The sequence below is a fragment of the Leptodactylus fuscus genome, chromosome 5 (assembly GCF_031893055.1).
Source record: "Leptodactylus fuscus isolate aLepFus1 chromosome 5, aLepFus1.hap2, whole genome shotgun sequence".
Classification (NCBI taxonomy): Eukaryota; Metazoa; Chordata; class Amphibia; order Anura; family Leptodactylidae; genus Leptodactylus; species Leptodactylus fuscus.
Window position 1 is genome coordinate 50,630,709 of NC_134269.1, and position 19,045 is coordinate 50,649,753.

Genomic DNA, 19,045 nt, shown 5'->3' on the forward strand with positions numbered 1-19,045 from the left:
ACCACTACATATACTTATATTGCAAATTCTGTTCGAAAACCTGTCAACTACTCCTATCATATATTCAAGTGACTCCATTTATAAGCTAGTATGCATAGCAGGCTTCGTTATGTGACCATACAATCCATAATTGTATGGTTCTTTAAAGGGATCCTATCATTCAAACACATTTTTTTCTCATTAACATGTCAGAATAGCCTTAAGAAGAGCTATTCTTCTCCTACCTTTCAATGTCTTCTCCGCGCCATCGTTCGCTTGAAATTCCATTTATTGTCGGTATGCAAATGAGTTCTCTTGCAGCTCTGAGGGCAGGCCCCAGCGCTCAAACAGCACTGGGGGCGCCCCCAGTGCTGCGAGAGAACTCATTTGCATACCGACAAAAAACAGAATTTAAAGGCGAGACGGAAAAGACAATAAAAGTTAGGAGAAGAATAGGCTATTCCGACGTGTTAATGAGAAAAAAATGTGTTTGAATGATAGGATCCCTTTAAAACAAAACAAAGCTCCTGTGTCTCAATATTGCTGTTACATAATTGTTCTGGTGCCCCCTGCTGTTCTTTTGATTCCCTTCCAGAATGTCCACCTCATGAGTCAGAGCTGGAGGTCACACATGCTCAGTAGCTCAGTTCCGTCACCCAGATCTTCTTGTAAATGGGCAGCATAGAGATTCCTGCTATTGTGCAGGCCAGGCAATAAAAATCACAGCACTAAAAGACTGGGGGATCTTAGCTGGACATTTTGAAAGCGAAAAAAAGGAAACCATTTGTGGTATAGGACGGTAATACAGTATGTAGAAACAGTAACATTAACTATATATTCAATTGAAGCCATTTGCAATATATTATATTATTGTATAGTAATATTCAATTATTTTAAACAAATTTTATTTTCTAAGCAATTATTTTTTTCCTTCAGAATGTATCCATACATTGGAGCACGTTGCACCCCGGCTGAAACAAAGTGTAGGTCATGTGAATTATTGCAGCCGCAGCGTAACACTGTATCCAACAAGTCAAATAAGTGAACTTTAAGTTATACATAGTAGCTATGACCTCTCATAACAAACCATTTTAAGCACGTATTATTTTTTTAATTTTTTTAAATTATTTTTCAGCATGGTTATCCTCACCTTTACATCATACCCAATACCATGGGCTTTACACATTTGGAAGAAGACATTGTAATACACGAGCGAGAGGTTTGTGTGAACCAAGCGTGTGCTGAGAACGGCAACTCGGTCTAAAATTAGGGTCTGGAAAAGAAAAAAAAAAAACACAGAATTTCCCATGAGAGAGATGACTTTTTATTAAATCTCAGTTGCAAGACATTTATCGCGCTGACATCACATGACACTATTTGCATCCAGCATCACTGAAGGCAGATACGTCTGTCCTCAAAGTAATTGCACAAATCTGTACTCCACCATGGAAAAAGAGGTCTTCATTTCAGTGTAATAATCCACAGGAGAAAAAGTGATATCTTGAAGCCTCACATAGGGGACACACCAGTCATGTACCTGTGTCTGTGTTCAGCAAACACAAGTAGTCCCTGTCCGTGTATCACAAAGGACATTGAATGATGTGCTCCATAAAAATGGTGCAGCCTGTTCTCTTACAGCCTCCCACAGGACCACCCTGTGTACACGGCTCTTTATAGCTTTCTCTGATCAATACCTTTTATAGGCTGTAATCCAAAACCTTTGTGAGGAATCAAAGAGCAACCTATCGATGGCTCAGTTTTACAGCTGACCTGGTCCATTGTGTTCCCTGTGTTTACACTGCTTTCCCCATCTAACAAAAAAGGCTTCTAACTGGTAAAAGTAGAGATTTATTACAGTATATGTGACTCCCATCAAGACCTCTAAAGTAGCCATAATGAGTGAAACTGTGGCCTACACAAAATGGAGGCATTATATCGCTATAAACCAAAAGTCTATCTTATTTATTTCTCTTAGGGCTCGTTCACATCTGCGCCCGGTCTCCGTTCGTGCAGGTTTCCGTTTCCTGCACAAAACTGAGCAGGAGACGGAAACCTGCAGGACTCTTTGATACCCATTCATTTGAATGGGTTTTAAAGATGTCCGGCCGTGAGCGCCAGTGAGCGTTTTATGCTCTCCGCCGCAAAAACGTTTTTTTTTTAAATCAGCCACAGAGTTGGACATGCAGTACTCGGTGTCCGGTTTAAAAAAAATGGTTTTGCAGCGGAGAGCATAAAATGCTCACCGGCGCACACGGCCGGACCCGGTCTGACAGCTTTCCGTCTTCTGCATGCAGAAGACGGAAAGCTCAGAACGGACTCTAGTGTGAACCCAGCATCACTGGTATAGTGCAAACACAGTGGTGTAACTAGGAATGGTAGGGCCCCGTGGCACACTTTTGACATGGGGCCCCACACAACCGTCGCCAAAGACCCTGACCGACCGACTCCCCTCCATATTCCTTTGCACACTATTATGCCCCATAGTGGCTCCTGTACACAGTATTATGCTTCATTGTGGCCCCTGCACTACTGTGGACACCGGTGAACAACTATTATACTCTGGGGTCTTTTCAGGACGCAGGCCCGGTCATGTGATGTCAGGGACGTCACTGAAGTAGGCCCTGAAGCTTGCCCAGAGATGTAAGTAACACAGTTTTTTTATGTTCTCTTACCTCTCCTTGGCCTCCGATCATTATACTCAGGGGTCTGAAAAGACACTCCCCCCCTTTCCGAGTATAACAATAGTGTTTGTGGGGCCCACAGGGGCCAGGATCGGTAAGTAAATAGGGCTTGTTGCTTGCTGGAGTAACTCCAGCCAGTAACATCCAATTTAAAAAAAAACAAAAAAAACGCAGCGGTAGCGGCTGTCGCTGGGCCCCTAATGTCCCTGGCCCTGTGACAGCCACTACTGCTGCCACCCCAGTAGTTACGCCCCTGGCCATATGTGAAAAACTTATTGTTCGGAATACTGAACACATTGACAAGCAGTTTGCTTATGAAAGCACACGGACCTCATAGACTATAATGGGGTTCATGTGTTTTCCGTCAGAGGGAACGACCTCACACCTCAGAGTTATTGCTTTTCTCACTAACTGACAATATTATATATACACTGTGGTGGAGCCACTGGGAAAGTATTGTACTGTGTGTGGTGGCCACTGGGAAGAGCATTACACAATTTAGCAACTAAAAAAAATTTTTCAGGATTTTTTTTTAGTCCCTGACTGGCATAGGATTTCACTTCCACCTGCCATTCTCCCCTCCCCCAGTCTTAATAAATTCCTCCCACTGTTATCACAGTCCCCAGTGGGCTTCCCAAACTAAACTCCCTATTGGTATATCATTGCAGTATAGGAATAAACCCGATTTTCATCATATTGATACCCAGGCCGATGTGCCTGTAATAGAAGAGTCAGAAAATATATAAGATAAAACAGAAATTATTTATTTTTTTAAAATAAATAATATAAACTTTCTCAGATATCTGCATCCTGGCAGACTTTACATCAGGATGCCGGTAAAGTATCAGATGACACAACCATGGTGAAGACTGACTGAAGTGTTGGCGTATTCAGTCTATAGTCTTCACATTACAGCAACACAGAATTGCCTTCCAGAATCCCGATGGCTGGGGGTCTTCTGCGGGGCTATTGGTGTTCCTCCTGGAACGGTTTGGGAACCACCTTCTTCTGTGTGATGCCGAATCCATTGAAATATTTTCACTGCTGATCTTTTGCAGTTCTGTGGTTGACGCTCTGAGACATTTAGGAAGCCTCCATCTTCTTTGTGGCACAATGGGGTCTTGATTCGGCCAGGCTTCCTTCACTCGATACAGTAATGGATTGGTCTTTCTTTCAGAGATATTTTTGCTTCCATTCTCTAACTGTATCACCTCCAAGTCTGTATCGTCCTCATATATTTCATTGACATCCAAGTCATTTTCAGGTGTTACCATTACATGGATGCTCTCAATGTCTATAATCTCCTTTTCTTCCTTATCCACCTCTTCATCCTCCTCCTTCTTCGTTATTATCTCCATGGTGGGCCAGAAGAATAAGACCTCACCATACTTGCAAAGCCATACTTCGTCTGGAAACACTTCGTCTTCCATACTGACTGCGCATACACTACTCACAAACACAAGCAACTCACCACCATCAACTGTAACCCTCAAAGGAATGTCAGTGCAGCATCTCCTTATATATCCTGCGTGATGTCATAAGGTTCTACCATAGCTAACACTAGAGAACATTCCGTGGTAGCTGCAGATTTCTTTTTTTTTTTTTTTAAATACTCTATATCTTTATTAAATCAATAATGTAACACGACAATACGTCAGTTACATAATATGGAGTAAACACAAAGAGGATGTAGCAGGGGTCCAGATGGCAACTATGTGATTTCCTTGGTGCCAGTTGCGATGAGCCCCAACACCTTGCTGCTTCTATAAAAAAAAAAAAAAAAAGATAAAAAAAAAAGCAGATAGACCCATCACAAATGGCCATGTGAAGATTGCTGCACATGTTGACCTGTGGCCTAAAGCTGAAGAGACATTGAAAACGATGGCCTGCTGCAGAGAGCGCTGTGGGAACAGAGCCTGGCATGAGTTGTTTTTTTTTACAACCACTATACAGCTTGGCAACTAAAACACTTGTTTTGACCCTTACATTTTTCAGTTTAGGAGCCAAAGTGGAGCCTAAGCTTTCAGTGATATGTAACATGGCCCACATTAAAGGACATGAAAGGTCGTCTTTAAGGGGGCGTTCACACTAGCGTCTGCTGTCCGCCCAGCGGTTTCCGTCTTCCATTAACAGTGCCGCACCTGTCCACAGTCCATAGTTTCAATCTTTCAGTTCACCAAAGAGATGTTGCACTGGCTATGGAAGAAGATAGTCTTTTTTTACCAAATGGTGACACTTGTGACATTTTTAGTTCCATATTTAGGAGAAAATACATTTACAGACAATTCTTTTAGGACATAATGGTTCACCATACAACTCTTACTGTAAACGATCCTTCACACACAATTTTATCCAGACATTCACACAGATGTTGGCACCCACCCACTCAGGAATGGAGCAGATCCATATCTACCAGGTCTCGGCTGTTTTATATACCTAGCAGCAATACTCACCACCAGAGACATCTCTGATCATGGGCATTTAATTCCTCAGATGCCGCAGTCAGAAGCGACCACAATCATCTTTTTTTTTTTGTTGTTCATGTTTCACATACAGCAATAACAAAAACCACAAAGACCCCCCTCTGCCTAAATTCTATGGTTTTATGCACCAGGACATAATAGGAAAAAATCTGGTTTGCAGAAAATCTTAAAATTAATTAAACCCCTCCTCCGATGAACAACATGTGACATATTTCTTTGTGCCATTATTTATTTAACATAGATGCAGCTAAAATGGAAAAGCCATGTGCAGTGGTGTCACTAGGAATGGCAGGGCCCCGTTGCAAACTTTTGACATGGGGCCCCCCACGACCGTCGCCGAACACCCTGACCAAGCGACTCCCCCCCACATTCCTGTGCACACTATTATCCCCCATAATGGCTCCTGTACACAGTATTATGCCCCATAGTGGCTCCTGTACACAGTATTATGCCCCATAGTGGCCCCTGCACACAGTATTATGCCCCATAGTGGCCCCTGCACACAGTATTATGCTCCATTGTGGTCCCTGCACACAGTATTATGTCCCATAGTGGCCCCTGCACACAGTATTATGCCCCATAGTGGCGGCCCCTGCACACAGTATTATCCCCCATATTGGCCCCTGCACACAGTATTATGCCCCATATTAGCCCCTGCACACAGTATTATGCCCCATAGTGGCCCCTGCACACAGTATTATGCCCCATAGTGGCCCCTGCACACAGTATTATGCCCCATAGTGGCCCCTGCACACATCTTCAATGATGTCCGGGACGTCATGTGACGCATATGTGACTGCTGGCCCAGTCATGTCAGGGACGTCACTGAAGTAGGCCCGAAGCTTGCCCGGAGAGGTAAGTAACACTGTTTTCTTATGTTCCCTTACCGCTCCTGGGCCTCTGATCATTACACTCAGGGGTCTCAAAAGACACCCCCCCAGCGCCGCACCTCCCATGAGGCGACCTGAAGCGACCGCTTCAGACGGCGCTATGCCGGGCCCCCGGGAGTGGGGGGCGGCATTTTTGCTGACCTAAGCCAGTCCAGGACAAGCTGTCCTGGACTGGCTCAGCATCACCGTCTCGGCAACCCGGCACAGGAAGCGAGCGGATTGGGGAGGCCCTGTGGACACAGCGCTGCCTCCCCTCACGCTTAGGCAGAGAGCAGGTCCTCTCGCTGCCTGCTAACACCGCCCCTTCGCTCCGCCCTGCCCCCTTCGCTCCGCCCTGCCCCCTTCACTCCGCCCCCTCCCCCTTCGCTCCGCCCCGGGAGGGCGGCTTTCTGTCGTCCGCCTCAGGCGGCATAAAAGCTAGGTTCACCCCTGCCCCCCCCCCCTCCGAGTATAACAATAGTGTTTGTGTATCCCGCAGAGGCCGGGATTGGTAAGTAAATAGGGTCCGTTGCTTGCTGGAGTAACTCCAGCCAGTGACAGCCTATTAAAAAAAAAAATGCAGCGGTAGCGGCTATCGCTGGGCCTCATAATGTCCCGGGCCCTGTGACAGCCACTACCGCTGCTACCCCGGTAGTTACGCCCCTGCGCAAACATTCTGTAATGTCTTTACAGACATTGCCGCTCACTGTCCCGTAATTTTAGAGGGAGTCTATCACCAGGAAAACATTCACATCACCCTGCAGCGAACAGCAAGGCTATTGTAAATATATGCCATGAGGCTCAAGTTTTCAGATACACATAGATACTTATTGTGTATGTCTTTGATATCATTTTTAACTTTTAGATGTGATCTAGGGAAAGGAGTGATTTGGATTTGATTTCTTTATTTTTTACTGCAGTTATTTGACTCCATAGGGGCTCTTAATCCCCAGGGAATCTGATCACTGGTACATTGCTAATGCACTGTACATTGCCTGCATTTGTATTACAGGCTGCATTGAGCCTGTATATGACATATATTTATGTACACACATGACACAAAAGCATAGCTAGCAGGGGGCAAAGGGGGGTAATGGCCTTGGGTACACTTACATAGTGGGGCTCACTTCAGGGCTGTGGATAAAACTAGAGATCTGAGTTACAAGAGCTATGAATGCTAGGTAATGCAATGAAAACTATGCGTAATACTACTGTGTGCTGCAAAACTATCATCTGTGGTACTACCTGTTTGGCACCATTATTTTTTAGGGGGCAGGGGTTACTGGGGTCTTGTTTTCAGGAGTGATGTCTGTCCGGCAGTATTATTATTATTATTATTTTTTTTTTTTGGGGGGTGTAGTTATAGTTTTGACAACATTATATTTGAAGTACAGTATTTGAGACAACATGCCACATAGCTGGTACAGCAAAAGGGACTAATGGGCAGCAACAGGCACAATACTGGGGTAGCAGGAGGAATGCAAAATGTTAAGGGAGTTATCCAGTTGCTATCCTTAGAATAGGACATCAATATTAGATCTGTGAGGGTCCGACAACAAAGAGCCCCCCAAGGACAACACGTCTCCCAATTATGTTTACATGTCAGGAGCCATGCTGTTCAGTTGCTGTACGCTTTGTAGTGACAGGTTTTGGTATTGCAGCACTGTCCCATAGACTTCAAAGTGACACACTGCAGTACATAAATCCTGATACAAATTGTATGGCAAGTGAGTACCATGGCTCCTGGCAAGTGAAGATTACTGGGATCCATGCTATCCCTGAACAACTGATATGCAGTTGTCTCAGCTTTCAGACCTTTGCAAATCTAATATTGATGTCCTATCCCCTTGATGGCGAACCTATGACACGGGTGCCAGAGGTGGCACTCAGAGCCCTCTCTGTGGGCACCCATCTGTGGAACAGACTATACTGTGTGGTGGCCACTGTGGAGCAGATTGTACTATGTATGGGCCACTGTGGAGCGGATTGTACTGTGTGTGGGCCACTGTGAAGCAGATTGGCCTGAATGGCGCCCACTGTGGAGTAGATTATACTGTGTGGTGGCCACTGTGGAGCAGACTGGATTGTGTGGGGACCCTTTACTATTTATATCACACAGTTTTATAGCAGACATGTGATATTATTACAGGTCATAATAACATTGCACGGTCCTATAAAACAGATCTGTGCGATGTAAATAGTGAACATTAATTGTTCAAAATTATACCAAATGCAGCACAAAGTTGTTTGTATAATTGAAAGCTCTGTAAAGCCCCATTCACACGACCATATTTTGCGGGTCCAAAATTTTTCGCAATTGTGGATCCGCACAGGGTTAAGGTTAAATTGCCGTGTTGGCTCTTTGTGATAATTTAGTGGGTTCGCCATCACTGTCCTATCCGATGGATAGGTCATAAATATCAGAAACTGGATAACCCCTTTAGCGACTGTAGCCATAATCATCGCCTGTGTGTTACTGAATTTTTAGAGTATATCTGAGCAAGTGCTCTTCATTGTTTACACTGAGTGCCGCTGATGTCCCTACTCAGAACTGGTCTCTTTTAGTAGTGGCTAGTCTGGGTATTGGTCCCATTCACTTGCAATACCAGGAACAGTCACCATGAAAAATATATCTTTTTAGGCTAGCAGATCTGGATGATTTGGGCTCCAGCTTATAATACATGATATCAAACAACTCAATATACTTTTATTTCACATAAAACATCTATTTACTGTTGTAGAGACCCCCGCGTACCACTTCATATATTACCCACATTATCCTGACCATTCCATCATGTAATGTGTAGGAGTGCCTGTGTAACACAACCTTACAGATCATTTGGTACATTTGATCCCATTGAATATAATGAAATGCCAGCGTGAACCTTGACAGCCGCACTTGGAAAACTCTGCCGCCATAAATCTTGGAGTGCAAGCTAATCATGTTTATAATATTTGCAGAATTAATATCACCCATGGCTGGAGTCATTAACGTGCAGAGGGGGGACTATAGGAGGTGCATTTCAGAAGCTGTTCACATGCAGTGGGGGAGCAGAAACTAGAGGAGCGTTTGATAGAATAATCCATGTCTCTGTTTAACAAGCGTGAAGCAGGATGGGGCCGCGGTGATGGAACGCCATTGTTTAAGGGTTGGCATTGCTCTTGCTGGGTCTTCGCAGCCCATACACTGGCATAATGAAGAGTCTTGTAAATTATTAATGCTGTGCTTATTTAGCCTCATCTATCTTGCAAATAATGAGTGATTGGTTTTATACATAATTACAGGAGCAGCAGCACCGAGAAAATGTATTCTTTTATTAAAGGGGGTTCATAAAGAGGGAAAAGTGGGTGTTAATGTAGCGAGGGCTAGATAGGTAACAGCGTGGTGAGTCACACCAGACTGCGTCTTACTGAAAGGGGAGAAGAGGAGATAAACTTCATTAAATGAGAGAACAGCGGGAACAGTACAGGAAAACATGTAATGTATGAGAATAGTCATCAGTATTCACGTGGATATGGCAGGAATGAATCTCAAGCTGCCCACACATCCAACGATAATGTGAGTTCATGATCAAAGCCATAAACCATTCCTTCGCTTAAGGCATTGTTCACACAAAGCAAGCTTGGGTGCAAGTGCAGAGCCTGTGTGAACAATCCCAGTAAACATATTATTTTTAGATTATCTCACATACAGTCTAATGGCAATGAGCACACTACTGGTAACATACAGGTGGTTATAAATATAACATGGATGTTTATGGGGTTGTTGGGGGTTATTAAATAAGTAGAAAAAAGCCTGGGGTGCGTTAAAATAAAACATAACCATTACTTATCTCTTAAATTTCCCTACTGCTCCATAACCATCTCTGTGATGGTCCCTGCCAATCTTTCTTTACATTGTTGCAGATGCTGTACTGTACATTCATATCGCTGGCCTTAGTCGTGATGCCTGTGTGTATGGCACGTGACTACAAAGACCAGTGATTGGCTGCAGTAGTCACATGGATGAGGCCCCACGTTGCGGAAGTGCAGCTTTTAGTTGTTGCAGATTTTGCTACTGTTTTTTGAGCCAAAGCAAAGAGTGGATTGAGCAGAAGGGAGAAAAATAAGTAATTTCTATATCATTCCCAGTCCTTTTTTTAGCCACTCTTGGATTTGGATTAAAAAAAAAAAAAAAATGCAGGAAAATCTGCAACAAAAGAAGGTGCCCCTGCCAATGTGGGGCCTCAGCCTAAAAGGGTTTTCCGGTCTTCAATCACTGTACTGTTCAGGTGAGCGTTGCGGCCTCTTCATTGAAAAACAAGCACCACTCTGTTCATTGTACACTATATTGGCTGTACTTGGTGTTGCAGCACATTTCCATTCAAGCTGCTCACAGGCCATGTGACGAATGCGCATGATGCCATTTGGCCTATGAAGTGACACACCAAGGGAACTGCTATCACTTCAAACAGGTGACCAGTGGGGGTACTGGGTGTCCAAAGGATAGGCACCAGTCACAAAAGCCTTGAAAACCCCTTTAAGCTATAAATACCATTTTACACAACTTAAAGGGGTTGTCTGGGGAGTATTTATTCTTAGTGAAATGCTTTTAATGACCTTAGGTGTTCCGTCAACGTCACAGCCTTTGAGTCATGTGATTGAAGGCGATTTTCAGCTACCGTCATGCCCTGGGTTGCTCCTCTCCCAATTTCACAGGTAAGTAATTACCTGTGAGATCGGGAGCGGGGGGGGGGAGACAGGGTGACCTAAGGATCTGAAATTTGCCTCCGATCACACGACTCAGGGGTTGAGATGTCTCTGGAACCCCCAAATCCATTAAAAGCATTCCCGGTAAATGAATAAATTCTCCCTAGACAGCCCCTTTAAAATGTCAAGCAACCTTGTATACATAATAGATTACTTAAATGGGTGGTCCCCACAAAATGCAGGACCTTTTTCCGCTGCACATTCAACATGTGCATAGCCGGGCTGAATGTGGTTGGAACGTGTAGTGGTTGCGTTCCCAGTCAATTCAATGCAATGTAAGAACCAGAAATAGCGAAGTACTACATTACTTGACTATCTCCGGTGCTCCATTTTAAGTGAATATTCCAGAGTCCAGAGCTGCACTCACAATTCTGCTGGTTGCTATCAGAAACCTCTAACAAGCTGCAAAATGGATACCCCACTAACAATTAAGCTGTGCTCAGCATTTATTCTTAATATATTGGATCACTAAGATCCGTCACGTAAAGATTAAGATAGCCACGCTCGTACTCAGTCAGAAGTTTTGATCAGCGGCGGTCTGGGCTATATACTGTATTTAGTGCTTATGATCAGAAGGAAAGGGAATAAGGAGGCTTCAGTTTTTACCTCTGCCGGTTTGGCTTTGTGTCTGGGGCGCTCCACTTTCTTCGGCACAGACGGCACGGTCAGACGGCTGTTTCTACAGTCCAGGGTCCCATTGGTAAGGTAAAGTAGGAACTGGGTCATTGCTAGTTGATCACTGTAGCACAAGTCTAAGTCTGTTGCCCAGATCTAGATAAATACAGAATACATAGACAATGACTGGTATACACCATAGTTCCTTACTGAATGAGCCAAATACATGTCTATTCCCTGCATTCAATACAAACCTGAATGTAAAGAGTCCATCTGGTGTTGATGACACTTGTCCAATAAGTCATGTCTATGAACCCCAATTTGTTTTCCCTGACTATTCCCAGACTGGGGTACCATTTACTTAGCATGGCCTGAGCAGGGAGCCTTTGTTGCTTAAAGGGATAATGTGGGGATATCATTTTTTTTTAGTGTATATAGAAGACAGTCCCCCGGCACCCTCATCATTACCCCCAATCATTCCTCAGCCTCTTAGTGCTCCGACTCTTAGTTACAAGGCCAACTTTGCTCTACTCTATAGGCCTGCAGCTGGAGCAGAGCAGAGTCAGAGATATCACAGAGAGGAATGAGACTTCTGTTCCCTAGCTATGCTCTGCAAAGTAAATCATCAGAATGCCAGGGGCCTATCCTTAGCAAGTTAAGGCTGCCTTCACACGGAGTAACGCTGGGCTTGTAAAAATCCTCATTCACAGCCGTACACGCGAGCGCTGTAGAAGGCTCCCGAACACTTCCCATTCACTTCAATGGGAGCGCTCGTAACGCCGGCTCTACAGCTCTACACCAATATCTAATCTGTATTGGCCACTTTGATGGAGTACTCCTTCTACAATGTTACCATATGAAATACGCCTGTCCATCCTTCAGGATAAATTGCTATCCTGCATTTGCATACTTGATATACAGTGTGTAATGACTTTTGCAAGGTCATAGTGAGCAAAGGCAATTGTCACAACTAGGAGGTCAGCCACTTAGCTTACTTCTTGTCTTTGACATTCAGCACACAGACATCTGTCCTGATCAGTACTTGATGTCAGGTCAGATTTAGGGTCTCCCTCTCTGTGCTACCTGCCAGCAAGAAAACTACTCTTGGCGCACTGAGCTGAGTCAGTGGTGTAAGCGGCGGATGTTAAATGGCATCATTATAACATTATTAAGAGGTCAGCCAGTCCCTGCCTCTTGCTAAACTCCTGCTAATTTCTAAATCATATTCACAAGCAAATGCCCTCTAAATGAATCACTGCCGAGATACTCCTTAATAACCAACTGGCAGGAATCTGCTGGGCTATTAAAGATCCAATCCGTCATCATAAGGATCTGCTCCAGGGGGGCAAGAGAAGTGCTAATCGGCAGCTGGTAACGAGATGCCCACAAGGGGGCTGTCCACTTCTGTTATTTAGAGATGGACAGACATGACCACAACAATTCACATTGTTTTAGCTGCTAGAACAAAAATGTCTGTCATGCTGCCACTATTACTAAGCCGTGCGACTAGGTGGGAGCTGTCAGAGGAGGCAGTCTGTGTATTACACAGAGCTGACAATCCATCAGCAGTAGCTACATGGCAGGGGGAATAAAAGCTAAACCAGTCTTGTTTAATATATATATCCTACTAATATTATAAGTGTGAAAGTTTGTGTGTTTGGATGTTTGTGAGTTTGGATGTTTGTTCCTCAATCACGCTAAAACGCCTGGACGGATTTGCGTGCAATTTTCCACAAACATAGTTTTCCCTTAGGATTGAGTCACAGGCTACTAGCAGGAGACTCACAAAAGCAGGACTCCTAGCCCCAGCTATAGACTCACACACACTGCCTGGCATTTCCTGCCTCAACCTGCCTGCACACTCCTTACTGTCACCTCAGGAGTAGCCCTCACTCTACTCACTCACATTTACATATAGCTTTCCACTATACAACACATCACATTGTCTCGATCACTACATACACAATATAACACATCAGCTATAGACTCACACACACTGCCTGGCATTTCCTGCCTCAACCTGCCTGCACACTTCTTAGGGCTAGTTCACACGTGAGTATAAGGGGAGGTTTTTGACAGCGGATTTCGCGTCCAAAACCTCCCCTTATAATGGTGGTCTATGGAGACCGCCGGGCTTCTGTTCTCCGCTAGCGGCGAGCTGCTGCTAGCGGCGAAAAGAAAGGACATGTCCTTTCTTCAGGCGGAAGCCGCGCAGGCTCAGCCGCGCGGCTTCCGCCCCCGGCAGCTCCCTCCTATGTCGGCTCATTCATTTGAGCCGACAGCAGAGGGTTAAGCCGCGACAGTGATGGTCGCGGCGGGCGGGTTTTGACAAGAGAGAGACGTGGCTCGCCGCGTCTCTCTCTCTGTCAAAACCCGCGCGGGCAGTTCACGTGTGAACTAGCCCTTACTGTCACCTCAGGAGTAGCCCTCACTCTACTCACTCACATCACAATATAACACATCACATTGTCTGTATCACTACATACACAATATAACAGATCACATTGTCTGTATCACTACATACACAATATAACACATCACATTGTCTGTATCACTACATACACAATATAACACATCACATTGTCTGTATCACTACATACACAATATAACACATCACATTTGCTATCCCACCAAACTTTTTAAAGCACTTTTACAGTTTCACACGTCTGTGTCCGCCCAATTCTCAAATCACCGCAGATGAAGTCGCGGGTAAAAGCTAATATATATATATATATATATATATATATATATATATATATATATATATATATATTGTATCTATGCTATTAATATTATTATTATCTGCCCCTTTCCTGGCCATATTTTTCAGCGGTGCGGCTTTTTTAGACTAGTTTTACTGCGGTGTCTATTTATGATGTCAGCGCACCACCTTGTAAAAACTGTGCACATGGGTTAGTTTAGGTGCACCTTTATAAGCTACAAGCACTTTGTACCTTTTTGTTAAAAAAAGGCGCAATTTCTCCTTTTTAACGAAGTATGACCGAACAGGCTTTTTTTATACTGCCCATGGAATGGAGGGCATTTGTGTCTTTTTTTTTGCCCCTTTTTAAAAAAGGCGCAAGACATAAATGCAGCGTGAGGCCGGGTCCCCATGTAACGTAAATCCTGCAGATAAAAAGCAGCGTTTACAGTCACTGTGTAGTGGATAGGATTCTAGTGAACCCCAACCCCACAGTGTGGAAAAATACACGCTGTGCACACGCTGATTTCCAAAACTGTTGCAGTTTTTAAAATCAGAGCATGACAATTATACCTATGGAAATGCCGGCGGTTTCCCTATAAGTATAATTAAAGCAGAAAGTCCGCAGAGGAAGCGCTACATTGCCGCTGCAGTGCTTTTTTGCTGTGGGATACAATGTGGGGCCTTAGCCTGAAAAGAACCTCCATTTAGGCCACGTCCCCTTTTCTAAAAACAAAAAACGAAGCAAAAGTGGAGAGGGCAGCAAAACATTTGGAAAAAAGTGCAAGAAAAAGACCACAAAAAGGTGCAAGTAGATTAATAAATGTGCCCCATTGAATTTCATTGATTTCATTTCATTCAATAAAATAAGGTGAACAATGAAGGCTTGAGGCCTGGTTCACATCTGTGTTTGGGTTTCCTTTCAGGGAGTCCACTTAACCCATAGATTATAATGGGGTCTGCACTAAACACGCGGAGAGAAAAGTGCTGCTTGCAGGACTCCCCGCACAGAAACCCGAACACAGATGTGAACCAGGCCTAAGAAACAAGTGAGACTCCCAATTTAATAAGGAGTAATTGATAAGGCAGCAATAATATAGTAGGAATTAAATTTAATAACTAAAGACTGAAAATAATATAAGCCCACCAACAATTGCAACTTAAAGGGAATCTGTCACCAGAACTTAGCATATCAAACATATTCCACAGAGAGATAGGTTAGGGTCACCTGAATCAAACAGTGTTTTCCCCTTGTGTATTGATGCCTCTGTTGCAAAGACATTGGTCTTCATTTAATATTGTTTTTCCGCCAGAGTTCTAGCAGAAATTTGCGACATGTGTTGGTACATCTCTGGTGTCATACTTCTTCTTTGCGCCCCGCTTGCCAGGGTTTTAGATGGGGGAGTGAATCTGGGTGGGCTTGGGTGGAGACACCCCAGTTCACCATATTTACTATAATTAATGCCAGAAAATTGGTGTAAATTATGCCACAATCTGTACCTCTGGCTGGCATAGATCGGTGACCAGGCGCATCTACATGCGCTAGAATTACTAAGAGGCTGGAGCTCCTCAATAATCCCAGTGAGTTGTGCAACTGGCAGGGAATGAATTAAGACTGACGATTAGTAAAGACGGTGAATAAAATTACTTTATATGAACTTCACGTGTACTTGCAGTGCGATCAAAGCACATCATAAAACTGCAGTAATTTGTGGTAAAACCACATGTGGTTCTCGCGCACTGTTCTCAATCACACAGTAAAAAGCGCTATGTGTACGGGCACCTCAACAGCATAGATTTTAATCTACTGACAGCAAACGATGAAGGTTCCTATAAAATGACAAATCCTGAGAGATTGATAGAGACAATATACTGGAAAACGTTTCATTGTAAATGCAGTTTATTTTCTAAAAACCTAATATCAAGGAAAATAAAACTGTTCACCAAACGTGTACAGTGAAACCCGCTCCCTTACCCAGACCATTGTATGAGGAAGACCACACCCCCAAAAGACCACTTTTTAATGTAATTTTGGAAGGTTGTCTCACAGAGGTTTCACTATATATTACACTTATAACCTTTCATTGAAGGGTTATGAAACTAAAAAAAAACAAAAAAACCAAGATCTGTATTTAAAGAGGTCGTTTCCCTTTAATGGAACCATGACAACTAAGGCTGGGTTCACACTTACGCTGGCTCTATGCTCAGGGTTTCCGTCCCCGAATCCATTTAAAAAATGCAGAAAGAAAATTCCTTTTTGCATTTTTTAGGCGGAAACCTGCTGTATCCCATTATACTCCATGGGGTCCACGGGTAACCGCTTTTTAAGCGTAGTGGGTTTCCGTTTTTTCAGGTTCGCTTGAGGGCCCAAATGCAGGTGTGAACCAAACATTATAAACATTTCTGGAGATGTTTAAGGTGGAATTATAACTTGACAGCATTAACAAATGTGAATGATGTAAAATGATGTAGAAAACCCTTATAAAAGCTGTCACATATCCCGTAGCTTATATTATATTCCAATATCATACCTGTTGCTGAAGACTTTCAGGATCTATGAATGTTAGTAGTTCTACAGATAAGTATCCAAGTACACCGCGTGTTTTGCAGGCCTCTCCGATGTTATAACACATTGATGTCAGTATATCAGGGGCCACTGAGCACTGAGGAAGAGAGCTGCCTACACACTGCAATGGGCTGGAGCTGTGAATCTGGTCCCCACAGGACAACATCTGGATTTCTCCATCTGGGTTGATCATCAGATCTATAGTAAGACAGGTAATGCTCTCAGCTGGTGGGAAAGCCTCAATAATTCCTCCTGGAAAAATAAAGTATAAGCAAACTGAGCAAAGAGCTAAACAAAAACATGCAAGTAAATAATAAGTAGATCATTTCAGTCTGTAAAAGTTTCTGTCTTTCTTTAAGCCACAATACCACCATACACAGCCCTCTTGGAACTGGTGAAAGCACTAGGATAGGTGTAGGACTGAGAAATCGAATTTCTGATTCCCCTGGTACTGCATTCACAAGGGCCAATGGGGTGGTCCCTTCCTGTGCAGTGTCCTGAGCTCTCTGCGCTAAGAGTGACCAATGCAGAGGACCCTGAACACTGCACAGGAAAGGACAGCATTGGTAAAACTTGCGACTGTAGTGTCTGATGGTTAAAACTTGTATTGGGTGAGGGTCCCACATTATGGAAATGAGGCAGAAAAAAAAGCTGTGCTTTCCACAACCAGCAAACCAAATGAGACCCTAGTTAATCTCATCCACACACTACAGAAAAAAAGAGCTGTGGAAAATCTTCTGTTGCATTATTAGGGTCAGTACACACGGAGTGCTTTGCAGGCGGATTTTGACGCGGAATCTGCCTCAAAATCCACCTGAAAAACCCCCTCCCATTCATTTTAATGGTAGTCACTAGCAGTTTGTTTCCAGTTTTTTTTTTTTTTTTTTTAGCTAATAGGAAAAAAAGTGACATGACCCATCTTCAAGCAGATTCCGCCTGGAAAATCCCGTTGAAGTCAATGGGAGGTGGAAAAACGTGATGCAGTTTTTGCAAAAAAAAAAAAAAGTTTTAAAAAAAGCTAGCGTTTTTTTTTTAAAGAGAAGGTCCATACAGCACGCTGGAGCCAAAAAAACATGTCAAAAACCATGTCATGTCAAAAACCACATCAAAAAAGTTTCCTGATTCCTGAAGTCAATGGGAGCCTTTTTTGCAGGCGGATTGACTGACATCTAAGGATCTCCTAATATGGCGAAAATCCTCATATAAGAAGCAACAGATTCTCATTTAAGTAACATGATCCCATAGAAGTGTGCTGTGCCATCACAGATGTCAGAATACGGGGAAAAAAATACAAGCATGAAATACACAGCATATAAGATTTTACTTGCTTCTCCAGAGGGGGACATTTCTAGTTATGTGAAGCAAATCCATTTATTTTTAGTGATTTTTTGAAGATGGCTGGTGCATTTCTTGTCCTCATTCAACCAGCACAGTCTAGCATCCTAAAATGCGGGATGATTAAAAAGAAAACTATAGGGTAGTATCAATTGAATTGTACAGCATGATTCACAGGTGTAACAAGACTTTTGCTGCAGACTTACACCAGGGCCCCATGTAGGATAAACGCCCTGATTTTTCTGCGGCGTTTCTGCTGCAGCAAAAACCCTCAGTGTTGTACAGTACTTACAAAGTGGATCGGATTCTGGCTAGTCTCTTCCACATATTGTAGAAAAAAATCTGCAGTGGACATGATGCAATTTCAAAAACCATTGTCTTTTTGTAAATCGCAGCATGTCAATTATACCTACAGAAATGCCTATGGTTTCTGGATAGGTATAATAAGTACAGATGAGTGAGTAGTATTCGATCGAATAGTCGAATATTGAGGTCTACTCGAATCGAATTTCGAATATTTCACTACTCACTCATCTCTACTGTATACGTTTTTTTTTTTAATGCCTATGTTGTCCTAGTCCCTGTCCCACCTCCCCTGCATAGTTATTGGTGTAAAAAAAAGCGCCAGGGAAGATGGGAGGGGAATCGAATTTTTACTGCGTTTACCGTGTCGTATTCGACCAAGTACGAGTAATTTTGAATACCGTAGTATTTGATCGAATACCTACTCGATCGAATACTACTCACTCATCTCTAATAAGAAGACGCAAAAAGTCCGGAGGAAAACTCTGCGGACTTTCTGTGAAAAGCGCTGAAAAGAGTTAAATCCAGAGTAGAACTTGACGTGGTGCAGATTTATAAATCCATATGGTTGGCCAGTTTCAAATGGAAAATGTATGTTGCATATGAATGAGATTTTTATTGTACTGTAATTTAGTGCAAAGTTTTCATGTCCAAATCTGCACAGAAAATCCAAAGCAAATTTGTTATATGTGCGTTTTTTTTAAAAAAAAATTATGCAGATTGTGAGCCCCACATAGAGCTCACAATGTACATTTTTCCCTATC

General features: G+C 43.3%; 1 protein-coding gene across 1 annotated transcript in view; it reads right to left on the reverse strand.

Annotated features, from left to right (window-relative positions):
• IQCH (IQ motif containing H) overlaps positions 1-19,045 on the reverse strand; it is an 86,977-nt gene that overhangs the window by 7,701 nt on the left and 60,231 nt on the right. Inside the window, exons 16-18 of the mRNA XM_075273140.1 lie at positions 16,609-16,895; positions 11,368-11,532; positions 1,130-1,252 (exon numbers count right to left, since the gene is read on the reverse strand). Of these exons, the coding sequence (XP_075129241.1) occupies positions 1,130-1,252; positions 11,368-11,532; positions 16,609-16,895 (575 nt within the window). The remainder of the gene's footprint in view (positions 1-1,129; positions 1,253-11,367; positions 11,533-16,608; positions 16,896-19,045) is intronic.